At 37.7% G+C, this 14458-nt stretch overlaps 1 protein-coding gene across 4 annotated transcripts in view; it reads left to right on the top strand.

Moving 5' to 3' along the window:
- Nucleotides 1–14458, top strand: part of EHBP1 (EH domain binding protein 1) — a 313384-nt gene that overhangs the window by 210551 nt on the left and 88375 nt on the right. For all 4 annotated transcript variants that reach the window (XM_063115970.1, XM_063115971.1, XM_063115972.1 and 1 more), the window contains 2 exons: nucleotides 4555–5475; nucleotides 6795–6938. In XM_063115970.1, coding sequence (XP_062972040.1) covers nucleotides 4555–5475; nucleotides 6795–6938 — 1065 coding nt within the window. The remainder of the gene's footprint in view (nucleotides 1–4554; nucleotides 5476–6794; nucleotides 6939–14458) is intronic.

Consider the following 14458-nt stretch of genomic DNA (forward strand, 5'->3'; position numbering starts at 1 on the left):
CCGTAGTCCCTGTAATATGGTTTATTATCCTAGTCTCTGCAATGTGATATTGTATTTTATTTTGTGTTGGCACATTTAGTAGTTTGTTATTGTTGATTTTATTGTGATTCTGTTTGTATAATTATTGTTATAAAATGCCTAGAGAAATTTATTTTATGAGGTGTTTAATAAATTGAGGGTGATATCCTATAGTGCCTGTGTTTTCACAGGAGTGACTGTTCACACAATAGGGCTTTTGCGCTTCTAAAAATAACCCCAGATGAGTGGAAACTCATTTTTGGAATGGGGCAAGGAGCTCTGCTGATCACAGAAAGAGCTCTGCTGATCTGTCCTGATCCAGAAACACACATTTATGTTCATTTCCAGGGTTATTTGTATAAACATGAAAGTTCCACAACCATTACAAAACTAGTGGAGGCAGAGCAGTTCCACTGGATACTGACTGTAATAAATAAAGTATCCATGTTGTAAGACTCCTTAGAGGTGATAACCTAGCATATCTCCGTGCTCACAATATAACCTTAAAAACGCCTGACACTAACCCAGAAGAATACTTTCACAAACAGCCCACCCAGTCTTCCCTGAGTAGTGACCTGCTGAAAAGGATAGAAAGAATAGCAGTATTTTCAAAAGTGCTTGAGGGCTTGCCAACTAAAGACAATTCTCTCAGCCATGCTTTTGATCCTGTTTCTAACTTTAATTTTAATTATTCAACATTGTCTGGATTATATCTCTCTAAAATGTAGAGAGTACATTTAGTAGTATCTTTTCTACTAAAAAAGACATGACAATTAAAACTTGCTTGTTTTCTCGGGATATTCTATTGATAGAAACAATGCCCAGAGAACCTTTCTTAAAGGTTTCCATGAAACCCAATACTGTTTTTTCAAGACTTGCCTTGGATAATAATAATTAATTGCAAATTGAGAAACAGCGGTGAGTCTCCAAAACCAGAAAAACCTGGTGCATGTGCATTCTTTAAAGGACTGGCAGTAGAAGAGGTGGCCTCACATGCTTTACTTAATGCTGCTTAGCACTGCTAGAAGTGAAGTGATCAGTACCTACTTTCAAAGTAGGAGGTCAGGTAGATTTTTGATGGAGGGATGGATAGCTAGATAGAAAAATAAACAGCGTGGATTATATCAGATGGGGTGGTGGTTCTGTTATCTGACTTCAATTTTATGGTTGGTGGAAGGCTGATCACCAATGATAAATCCCAAAATGGATTAGTGTCATGTTTCTTGATATCTTTGTTTGTTATCTTAGTTCCTTATCTTAAAACCAATTTGCATGTACAAGGTTTATTCTTCACTCTGACTTAAAGCTGATTGTAGTTTAATGACAGGGTTTATTTTTACATTTCTGTGTACCACTCAGTCTTATTAATTATTACCAGCAAAACATTTACCATTATGATGGTTAGTGAGTGTGAAGCTACAGCTTGTACATTGCAAGAAACTTTGAGAAAGACGTTTAAACTGGTGTTTGCAATCACTAAAGAATCAGGCAGAAGTTATGCAAAACAAAGTTATTTATTTAACCAATCATGCTCCTAACTCTTTGGGCTGATTTGCACAATCAAACAGCCCACTGTGTCTCATTTAAGTCACAGTGTGTGTGTGTGTGTGTGTGTGTGTGGCCATTTTGAATATTTTTGTGTCATTCAAACCCAGGCAATGAAGGTGAAACAACTCTTACATGACCCATGGCCTATTCCAGAGTTATGTGAGGGGTTTTTAAACCCTTGCACAGCCCCACCCAGATTCGCATGACATGACAAGCTATGGCTTGAATATACAAAATCTGCCTGGCATGCCCACTGCCCACTTAAAGAAGCCATGGTGTGCTACATTGATCATGTGAACTGGGTGACTGTGTCCCTCCTGGTCTCTCTCTCTCTCTCTCTCTCTCTCTCTGCATTGAGTCACTTCCTGTTAGATATTTTTTCATTCTGTACCTTCCCTCTGTGTCACTGAGTTATTATTCCTGTCTGCTGCCCTAACTCACCTACCTAGTTCTGTATGCATTGATACAGAAGTGTCAGTGTCCTCTATGAAGAAAGACAATCACACCACCCTGCAGGATTCCTGTCCGTGAAGGCTGGTTTATGAACCAAAGTCAAAGATAGAGGGCTAATTATGTCTAATGAAGAATTACTGCCTGAATTTTCTTGCTTTTTGTGTTCCCACCACCACCACCCATCTCGTTTTCTTTTTGTATCTTGTACATTGTTAACCTACAGGCAGGGACGGTTACTTATTTTAAATCTTCAGCACCTAAAAATCTTTAGGCACATCATCATCATCATAATGCAAGATGTTTTGCATTCTTGTATGTCTAGTACCTAATCCCATCCATTTAGACAATGGAAGCAGAAAAGAAAATTCCAACTCTGACCAAGATGGAAATGCAGATGGGAAAAACCAAAATTTAATATGAGTCAGGAGATAAACCCAATGATATAAAGAAAGATCCAGAAAACCAAATCCACCCTCTTTAATTGGACGTTTCACACTTTCAGAGATAATCTTGGTAGAGAGGAACCTCCACAAAATTTACTAAACAAAGCAATGATTTTCTGAAAATATTTGCCAGTGAATAAGTGAATCCCACATATAATATGAACAATCAGAGGTATAGTATTCATCTTAAGTGCATTTACCTTAGCCTACAAACTCCACTTCAAAGATGCCCATCTATCTAAATCCTGAGAAATCTCATTAATTTATTTATTCAGATTTTGATTAATAATTAAGTTTAATCATACTTATCTTGGAATCATCTCTGGGAATAAGTATTCCAAGATATGTAATAACATTAAGTTACCATCAAAATTGCCAATATGCTAATACATTATGATACACAGAATCTCCAATCAGTATCAGTTTGGAATTGACCAATAAAATTAATAACTATTGATCAGCTTCATCGATGCTGACACAGATGACTAGAGTTCAGAAATGAACAATAATAGATTATCAGTTTAAAAAATAATTTTAAGTTCTAAACATTCATGCACAAATCCATGAATACTACTATTCTGTTCAATAGCACAAGCCAGAGATTCCAAACATAAATCAAATATCAAAGGAGAAAGTGGACATCCATGTCTGGTTCCTCCCTCAAGTGGAAAACCCCCTAAAGAAAACATGTTTGTCATAACTCTAGCTGTTGGAAATAAATATAAGATTTTGACACATTTCAAAAATTCTGAAAGAAAGTAAAATTTTGTCAAAGTAGCAAAAATAAATCCCCAATAATTTTTTTTCAATGATGGATAGGTCCATTCTTTCACTATTTAAAGCTATCCAATCAATGACTAATCTAACATTGTCAGCCCCTTGTCTATGTTCGATAAATCCCACCTGATCTGTTCAAAACAATGTTGTAGTTACTTCAACTTTAGTAACAGCTAAAATAGCAGTTAGCAACCTGGTCTCTTCATCTGCATAGGCTCATCATTTCCATCATCATGCTAGGCTCGAGTATAATAGGATTTTTATCTCTATCTATCTATCTGTCTAGAGACAGAGAGAGAGAGAGAGAGAGAGAGAGATGATTAGATTTGATTAGATTAGACTAATTTATATGGTACCTTTCTACAAAGGAAGCTGTGAGCCAAGTGCAGAATATTTTGGTTATATATTATTGTAACAGATATTGAACATGGCTTTTCATTCTAATAAGGAGTGGCAGTGTTTGGATATGGATTACTGCATCACTCCTGCCGAGTCATGTGATTGGTGAATTTGTTTTATTTTGCTCACTTGAAAGTTGGCATTAATTTTGGGCTAATTATCCTTACTATGAACTTATTGCCCAGAACGGGTATCGAAATGTGTTTTCTGTGGAGGTTTGATGGCTTATTACATCACTCCCATCTAGTCATGTGTGACTGGTGAATTTGGTTGGTTTGACTTACTTGGAAGTTGGTTTCCCAAGCTATTCCATTCTGTTTTGGATGAGTTCTGGGCATTATGGGGTTAATAATAATTTATTATTGCAAGAGTTTCAGTCATAAAATAGTGTTCTCAAGTGTCTCGAACACATGCCACTGTCCTCTTGTACCTGTCCTGGCTGTCTGCCTCTGGTATTGCCTGCATATTTAAGCCCAGCACTGCATTGTTTCTGCTGCTGTGCAATTAAGCTCTAAACCAGTTCAGTCTATTTGCATGCTTACTTTGTGAATGTTGCCATTTTTCTTTACAGTATTCTATCAATATTTGTTTCATCGTTAGGATATTGCCATGACAAACAACATTATTGACAACATAATGACACTTTTAATTCAGGTAGTTGCCCATATCATATTTGAAGCTGATGGAAAAATTCCTATTGATTTCAAGTGTGTTGAACTGTGATCTCATAGGAAACGTAATTCAGAGTTATATGCGTCCCATGATAATAGTGTATAATACTTTTCAATGTGTACTTGCCAGTTTATTTTATATAGAATATTTATTTATCACACTTTTTAGGTTAGCATCCCGAATAATAATAATAATAATAATAATAATAATAATAATAATAGTCTTTCCTTCTGTTTATTTTAAGGCCTATGATGGATTCGCCAGTTTAGGAATATCCCGGCTACTAGAACCTTCTGACATGGTTTTGTTAGCAATTCCTGACAAATTGACAGTTATGACGTATCTTTATCAGATACGGGCACATTTCAGTGGGCAAGAGCTAAATGTGGTTCAGATCGAGGCGAACAGTAGCAAAAGTACATATAAAGTGGGCAACTATGAAACAGACCCAAACAGTTCTGTCGATCAGGAAAAGTTCTACGCAGAACTAACGGACTTGAAACGGGAACCGGAACTGCAACAGGCCGAAGGGAGTTTGGCTGACTTTGTTTTTCAGGATGACTCTGTATTTATAAATGACAGTGGAGTTGGGGATTCAGCAAGTGAGCGTCAGATACCACATCACCATCAGGCACCAGATGACTATGTAAACCTAAGTGTGACGTCCCCTTCTTCTCGCAGGACTAAAAGTGATGCAGATCAACAGAAAAATGAACAGAGCTTAGGAAGGACTTCTGGATTTGAGGAAACTGGGAAAAGCTGTACGGCACAAGCACAGCCTGTGTTGGGAAGGAAGAAACTATTAAAAGCAGACACTTTAGATCTGAGTGATTTGGTCAGTGATCCAAAAAGGGATGCATCGCCAATGACTTTATGTGAGGACACAGGCAAGAACGAACCGTGGAATTCTGACCTTACCATTAGTTTTTCAGAGCCAGAGAAACATGGACATCCAGACCTCAGAGAGAGTAGGAAATTGGATTCTGAATCATATGTTGAAAAAACAAACTTAGTAGTGGGAGATAAATCTGGATACTCCCATAATAGGGATTCAGATGTTGATAAGAAATCCCATGCCTCTCAGAGGCAAATGGAGTCGACTGATTCAGAATTTGAGGTGAAAACAATTATAAATCTAACAGATCTGCCTGCAAAAACTGCACAGGTAAGAATATATAAAATGTTTTCAGAATACTGCAATATAACTTCTCTTGCAGGCAAGCATAGGCCTAATCTACACCAAGCAGGATATTGCACTATGAAAGTGGTATATAAAAGGCAGGAGCCCCACTACTACTTTATAGCGGTATTGAAGTGCACTGACAGCTGTTGGGGCCCATTGACACATACCATATACCCCTTTCATACCCCTTTCATAGTGCTATGTCCTGCTTGGTGTGGCTCCTGCTTTTTATATACCGCTTTCATATTATTATTATTTATTTATATAGCACCATCAATGTACATGGTGCTGTACAGAGTAAAACAGTAAATAGCAAGACTCTGCCGCATAGGCTTACAATCTAATAATATGACTTTCGTAGTGCAATACCCTGCTTGGTGAAGATTAGGCCAAATTCTGCTATACTTCTCCAATTCTGTCTTTAATGCACTAATAGGGCTGTAAGCAGAACTTACCTTTCATTGTATGGCCCAACAGATATATTTATAGTATATGTAGATAACTTGAAAAAACATTGCATTAGATACAACCCCTAACACCTGTTTGACATCCTGCTGATTCTTTGTGTTTGCATTTGTCTGTCTGCCTCCTACATTACTTGTACATTACTTTGTATAATCAGCTTACTCGAAGAATCAGGGTTATATGTGCGTTTACTACTGACTCTGGAATACATTATCTTTTGAATGCTGAGTTATTATACATATTATAATAACTATATTACAATCAACTTAATCCCCAACACGCACACACACCGGCTGGATTCGCACAACACGAGAGTGATTAATAAGCCATGGTAGCTTGTTAACCACCCTCGTAAATGCCAGTGTCATGCTGGCTGATTTCCCTAATTATCCTTGCCGGGCACGGGTTGTTGAGACATCCAAACTTGGCAAGGCTGGCTGGCTGGGGTGGTTAACAAACCATTCAGAACGCAGACTCTGTTGTAAAGTTGCTGGGGGGAAATTTCCCAGGCCTTCACATTTCTATGCCCTCCAAACACCAGCCAAGACCCTTTCTCCATGCAGACAGAGGCACAGAGAAAAGAAATATGGGTGGGGAACATCAGGGGAAGTGTTTTGGGGGTTTGCCCCACTTGCCCCACCCTCTTGATGTCACCTGTCCTACTGGATTGATCTGAGGGGGAAATCTGCCTTACAGAACAAGGAAGGTTCTCTGCCCCTTGTCTTTTGTGGTCTCTTTGCATGCTTGCCTGTTTAGCAGTATGATATAATGCCATATTGTCTATTGGATTAATGTTTATCATTAATTCTGGTGTCCCCTCCCCATTTTTTTTAAAGCAACGTATGTTATCAAGGCAGGAAGAACTAAAAGAACGGGCAAGAGTTCTGCTTGAACAAGCAAGGAGAGATGCAGCTTTAAAGGCAGGAAATAGGCCGCTCTCCAGTTCAACTACTCCAGGCCGATCGAAGCAGCTGAATGATGTAAGGAATATTGGCCATCATGGCCATTAGCAGAAGGAATATATTTTGTGTATCTGGTTTGGTTTGGTTTTTTGGTGAACTGAATTACTTTTACTGACTGTAACCCTAATATGTGGAAATGGCAGCAAGATATTATTTATGGGTGACAAGTGCTCACCGTTCATCTCCTCTTACCAAGAGCTGATTATTTTCCTACTGACTGAGGCCAATGAAAGATCGAAAGTCTGTTGAAAGCAGTGCTCTTTGAGTGCCAGGTGATTTAAGATATTAGTCAGATGAAAGGCAAAGTTATCTGTCGCGTTACAGTGTTGCACCCAGTACTCTTTCTCACAGTGACCCTCCTTTTATCATCAGAATGAATTATTTTGATGGCACTGGAAAGCAGAGCTAAGCAAACCTGGGTCCAATGGGGAGGCAGCTGCAGTTGCCTATTGCTCCACCAATAACCTCAATGGTGACCTGGAGGGGACTGTAATCTCTGGAGATGAAAGCTAATTAAATTTTTATGCAATCCTTTCCAAAGCAGAGGTTGCCTGTTGTGTCACATTATGTGCTGTAATTTTGCAATTCTAACCATTTGCACATGAGAAACTGTGCTAGCACTGCGGCGCTTATTTTGCTAATGACTGCAGTATGGCCACATTATTCTTTCAAGTCTTTCAGTAAAATGTTAGTGTAAATTGCCTTGCTCTAATTCTACCTGCTTTTGCATTTATTTTACTAGTATTTACATGTGTGTGTAATTGCTGGGAATGTTTTCTTTACTAAACCATCCTGGTTTTGTAGTTAATAGCTTTTATCCATAGAAAACATTTTCTTTGCATGTAGTTGGATCATGTTTTTTGTGTAAATTTAGCTTTGAATTCCATTATGATGACTTGAACGTTGCATTTACATTTCAGATTGACTTTCAGCTTTTTTAAAAAAAAATAGTTGCAGAGAATTTTAAAGTATCAGAAGAAATGGTATTAAACAGTATTTTGAAGTCTTTATGGGGTCAAACCATTTTTAGCGATTAAAAGTGACTGTTCCTCATATTGGAAAGAACAGTCATACATTTTTCATGAACACTTGTAGGACAATGTACCTCTAATGTGTTCAGCACTGCACATAACTATATCACTGATGTTGAATTACGGCCTTGTATCATCTAGTTACTAACCTTCATGGTGGTCTCTACAATCATTCTGCAATATCCCTTCTATCAGCTAATAGTCATTCGTTCCCCACTAAAGAGCTTGTGTTCCTTAATTGTGCACACAACCACTTCTGCAGCAAGTCCCTAAATACTACATTTGTCTCTTAGGAAGGGGTATGTGTCTCCTATGATTTCTTTCTTCAATGTTATAACATGTTTATTTTGGGAGAGGGTGGACTGTGGTAGGAATGATTTTTGTGTCTAGGTTAAAGCAAGAATGATAGCCTTTTCCTTGTATGTTTTTTGATATAGTTGCACCAATTTACTTTATCACTGAGAAATGTATTCTTTATTCTTTCACTTTATTCTGCTCATTTGTTACCCTCCGAGGAGGAATCTCAAAAGGGGACATTTCATGGGTTTTCATATCTCTCTTTCCTCAACATGGGAAGAAAGTAACAATTGTAGCAGATTGTGTGATGCTTATTTAAGCATGGTATCTCCCTTACCGTGCAGTCTGTCCCCAAAAGGGTTGGAGGTTTATGATCTGGTAATGAAGATACTGCATTCAGATAGCACAGTTTCCCTGGTAATTTCTCCCTGAAGGGGTGTGGCATGCATGTGCTTGACACTTCAGACTGGGTTGAGTTGTTCTCCTGAAAGTAATGAATGAACAGGTGGCGGACCAATTTATATTTAGTCATTTGCAGCCAACCACTTATTATTTCCATTCCTCTTAAGCTTAGCTTATCTCTTTAAATACTTTACAGATATGCAAACATCATAATCATCGCCATCCTGTGTTTTGTAACTAGCAGTTACTTAACTAGGAGTGATGTAATTTTTTTCAGCTTGAACACAGTTATGAAAAATAGACTTGTTTTATTATATTCCTGTCACATTTTTCAACTGCCTCTCTTTGTGTCTACAAACTCATCTACCTAGTCATAATTAAGCCAAATAAAATTATTGTATTACGAACTTAAAATGGATTTGAATATTATTCAAAGTAATATCTACTCCCCAAAGAGCCCTCGACCTGTACTTTTGAGAAGCTACTCATGGGGGATGTGGCTATCAATGACTGTCAATACCAGTTGCTGAGGAATACAAGTGGGAGGGTGCTGTTGCATTCATGTCATTTTTTGGTAGGGTTCCAATAGGCATCTGGTTGTCCACTGTGGGAATAGAATGCTAGACTAGATGGCCTTTGGTCTTAACCCACATAGCTCTTCTTCTGTTCTTATGCTGAAAATTGTATTTTAGCTACTTACCAGCCTCACAGAAATATATTTCCTAGTATTCTCTTGGATAAGCCAAAGGCAATTAAAATATCTTAAACTGGCTGATGCTTGTAGTGAAAATGTAGCCCAGCGTAACTAACAGTGCTTATCGAGGCTAATTTCATTCTTTTTGAAAGCTTACTCCCCTTGATGTTGCAAGGATGACTGCTTATGCTGTACTAGAGAAATACCTGCCCTCATGAGTGTGAGTTTGTGTGTGTGTAGGAATGGGTTCTATAACCTTCTCCATAAAAGTGAAAGGCAGCCGGTCACTTCGGGTAAAAGTAAAGATAAATACTCAGAGGGCCTGTTCAGATGACATCCTAAGCCATGGTAAGGCCACTAACTCTTTTGCAGCAAATTGTTAATGAGCATGTTTAAGCCATAGTTATTTGCCACCTTGGCACAAGGCACACTAAGCCATAATGTTTAGCTCAAAATGCTTAAATACCATGGCTTAGCATGTCATCTGAACAGTGCCAGAGAAACCTGCATTCTGCTTCTGGTAATCCCTATTTGTTGGTTGAGGACGTTTTGGCTCTCTTACATTACACTTGTTGATTTCAGCCCATTTACTTTGTCCCAGTGCATGACATTATTCCTTCATTACCATTGTCCCAACCTGGTCTATATGTCTTGGTCTAGAGCAGGGCAGGCAACATGGTGCCCATAGCACTAGTGCACGCACACCCAACATTGGTGTGCCTGTCTAGGTACCTCTACCCCTCCACTTTAAAAAACAACAACAACACTTTTTTCATTGGCAGCTGGGATTGCTTTCACATAGGTTTCTGTTGGTGTAAAAACTGTGGGTTCAAAGGAGTTTTTTAGTGTGTTGGGGCTCAGACCTCTGCCTTGTACTCAGTCTTCTCATTTCCCATGTGACAACCATTTTATTTATTTTTATTTATTTATAACATTTTTATACTGCCCAATAGCCAAAGCTCTCTGGGCGGTTCACAAAAATTAAAACCATAATAAAACAACCAACAGGTTTAAAAACACAAATACAAAATACAGTATAAAAAGCACAACCAGGTGCTGGTGACCAGGACAGTTTCTTAAATTGCCAAATGTGCTTACCCCATCTAAAGTCTTTCATAAAAGTGAGTTCTTAGTTTTTGTTGTTTGATCACACTCTAAACCAGAGGTAGGCAACATCGGGAAATCCAGAGGTCACTCTCTACCCTGCAGACTTCCCTCTGTGAACCACATGCCTGCTGCTGCTGTTGCCACACTGCCAGTGACAAAAGAATTGGCAGTGTGGCAACAACCACTGAATTTCAGCAGCAAATGAGGATGTAAATGACAAATATAGCTTATTTTCTAGCTAAATTTGGCCGTTTGCAATTTGCCACCGAAATTGGGCAGCACACCAATTGCTGCCCTGAATTTCAGCAGCACAGGGTTGCTCAGGGCCACAATAGAGCCAGGTTAGTCACATGCTAGTGTGTGTTGCAACAACAGAACCCAGGAATTCACTGGGTGTATTTTATGTATGATAATTGTAAATAACGTGTGTTTGTTTCCAACAGTAATGGAAGCGTTTTGTTTTTATCCTCTTTTCCTTAGGAGTTATAGTATATTGTTTTTAGGAACACCTGTTGAAATACAGCCACAATACTGTATTACCTTTGTTAGGTTTGGAGAGTTATTGAATGAAATTGTGTTACCTTCCATTACTTCACCCAAAACACTTAACAGGAAGGGTGACATCCTTTCCACACTTGTCTATACTTGTTGGGGGAAGCTACCAGGTTAGTCTTAGAGATGCTAACATTGCAAAGGTGGTAGGCACTTTCTGTGGTAATCGCCTGATCATCTTACAACACCATTATGCATGAAGTACGCTAATAACAATAAAATTAAAAGCTGTGTTTTTTCAGTGGGGTTTTTTTTTTTTTGCTTCCATATTGATTTCGCTGTAAAGAAGCCCTGCCCATCTGCCTGAGAACACCTGTCCCTTTGCAAAGGAATCTAGGACATAGTTTAGAGTGGCTACTCAATATACATTGAATTTGGGCAAGACTTGTTGGATCTAGCTGTTGCCCCTTCACAAAGGTATGCCCTAGATCAGGCTTTCCCAACCTGGTGCCCTCCAGATCTGTTGGACTACAACTCCCACCGTCCCCAGCCACATCAAGCTGGCTGGAGACGATGGGCATTGTAGTAAAGAAATTTATCTGCCATTTGTTGTCTTCTCATTGTGCAACCCCAAGGCTTCTGGGAACACATTCTGAAGACTTGTAAATTAAAGAAACAGAATAGGAATTGTTGGGTGGGTGGGTGAAATTTAATGCTTGTTTCCACAGTTTCAGTGATCTATTTAAAGCAAAATAACTCCATGTTTAGCAAGTTTATATTACCAGCCTTGATATATATCTGGAAAGGTTGGAAATATAAATTTTATGTATTAAAATGTTGAGACAGCATAGTCCTACTAACTTAAAAAAGGAGGATATAGATTTCACAAAAAGTAACTACTCATAAACATGGAAATATTGCATGCAGTAAGTTAGAGCAAGATTTATTAATATATTTTTCAAATGACATGTTTGAGCTATAGGTAATGTATACTTAATGAGTACTTTGTACTCCAGGTATCAGTCTGTTTTCCCTATTAATTATCATTTTCACATATAGAAATGTTTTAAAAGTAAAGTGCAATTTTTTTAACATGTCAATTAATATAAAGTGGAATTATTTGTGATAGCTTTCATAAATCAGTGAACAACTTCCTAGAAAACAAATATTTTATAAACATCAGATTGCTTTTAATGCAGATACTGTTTTAACAGTAAACTAACAAAAAGAGGATCATTAGAAGCTGTTATAAGTTATACATATTATTAGTTACCTATTTTTCTTTTTGTAAACAAAAAATCAGAACACATAGTTTCACTGTAGTTTGTTACAGCTTTTCTAAGCAGAAAGACTATCTCTCCCTATCCAGAAGGGCCAGCACCCTTGTTTAACTGGCCTAAAACAGCGCTACCAAGTTTCTAAATCATTGGGAATTACATTATCAGGAAATTGTTTCTGAAATGAGAAAACGAAGACAATAAGCTGGTTGCTATCAATTAAACCTACAACAGCTTTTAAATATATTCAAGAGTGGGACTTTCTATACGGCAACCTTGGTCTTTGGATGATAATTGGAAAATATTGATTGGAGGGTAGGAGGATAATAATCTGTCATGCTAATAATTGTGACCAGATTTAGATATGATCATAAGATTGTCTTTAGATTACAAAAGAAGCAGTTACCCCTAATTGTTAGAAGATTGAACATTATTTGGATAATCCCTGAGTGCTGGTAACTTATTCACTATTGGCCATATTTGTCTTCCATATATCCCTCTAAAAAGCTGCTAAATGTGGTTAAAGCTGATAACGGTATTCACTATAATATTTAAATATAATGAATATGACAGTTTTGCCCCTGCTATTTTAAACTACATATTTATATTGTCTTCACTGAGAAAAAATACTAGTTACTACAGAGAACAATGTTTTAATAGTGAAGCTATTCCTCTTCTGCCTAAAATACTGAGATCTGTGTAGTCTGATCCAGTTTTATTGAGGTAAAAAAATAAGTCAGTTATCTGTTTCACTGTAATATTTGTATTTAAAACTAAAGAAGGTTTCTATTATTTTAAGTTTATACATAGTCTGATGGCCTACCTACTAGTTGTGTTGTGTTTTTGTAGACATTGGGAAGGGAGAAAAGGAGAAATACATCATTTCAGAGCACAAGATTCGGCATGTAAAACTTCCACACATGAAGAGAAAATATGTTATACTTTGCTCTGTGTGTGTGTGTGTGTGTGTTTAAAGTATCATTCATTGATATAATCAATGTAGTCTGTAGTCTGCAAGACAAGCAACAAAACAAAAATATTCTTATGGTTACTGTTTGGAATGATTAAATAAAATGTTTACTTCTACCGCCCATTGTTTTTCACCTTTTCTAAGTGTCCCGCCTAGATGTCATGACTTAAGTTTTATCAATCGTAAATTATGTTGTCGTTTCAGTTGGCATGTTGTCTGACTTATATTATTCAGTATCAGACAATGCCAAAAATGCTCCGTCAATTTACAACCCGTTTCTAATGTAGGCCATGTGAAAAAGCAATAGCTTAGTTCAAGAACCCAAATGTTTTCTTGTTGTCTGCCATAAAGACCAGCAGTGAAGTGATCTCTATTTCAGAGATTCATTTTTGTATGAAGCCAACACTTTTTTTTAGCACCAGGGATGCTCTTTTTATACTGCTGCTAATGACCAGAAATGTTTTTGTGTGGCTGTTTTCAATTCATCCCTGGATGATATCAACATTACTTAGAGCCGTATGTTTCATTGCATTTCTCAGCATGCACGAGGGTAGAGTTAAAATCTTTATTCATTTCATTTTGAAATGTTTCTTTTGTTCTCCTTATCATGTTTCTGGGTTTCCCAAGGATATATGCCTTGAACGAAAAGTCACATGTGCATTACTAATTGTGTGCCATTGTATTTACAGTTCCTAGTGGTGGCACTGTGAAGCTACTAATTCTTTTGCTTCACTTGATGTAAAATAATCTGAGCTTCTTTGATAGCAGTGAAACAGTATTAATTGTTTTGTACATTTCTTGGTCACTCTACTTAGGTGGTCTTCATAATCTATTAGAACTTTCAGCCAGATTTTTGTAATGTCATGCCTCCAGCGGTGATTAAATTGGTAATTAATGAACAGTCTTTGGCAATGTAAACCACATCCCGTTAATTTTCCCCTCTTCTCCCCCCCCACCCGCTTGAATTTTTTAGAAGTTGTCGTCTCTGTCAGAAAGCATTGCGCCACCTTGCTACAGCCCCTTGGCATCAAACCACAACGGCTTGATTTTTGCAGCCATTAGTAGATCAGAGCAGTAATTTCACAGTATTTTGGTCAGGGTAATTATAGTACCAAGTACTAAGTAGAGTTGGGAATTTCACACAAGAAGTCCAGAAATACCAGGTGAGCTTCCTTGTGTTCACTGGGTCGTTATGATTAGTTTAATTGGGCTTTGTTTGATTTTAGCCGCGGGGATTCTTTGTGTCAAGGCAGTGCAGTGACTTTCCA

The sequence above is a fragment of the Elgaria multicarinata genome, chromosome 2, assembly GCF_023053635.1.
Source record: "Elgaria multicarinata webbii isolate HBS135686 ecotype San Diego chromosome 2, rElgMul1.1.pri, whole genome shotgun sequence".
NCBI classification, from domain to species: Eukaryota; Metazoa; Chordata; class Lepidosauria; order Squamata; family Anguidae; genus Elgaria; species Elgaria multicarinata.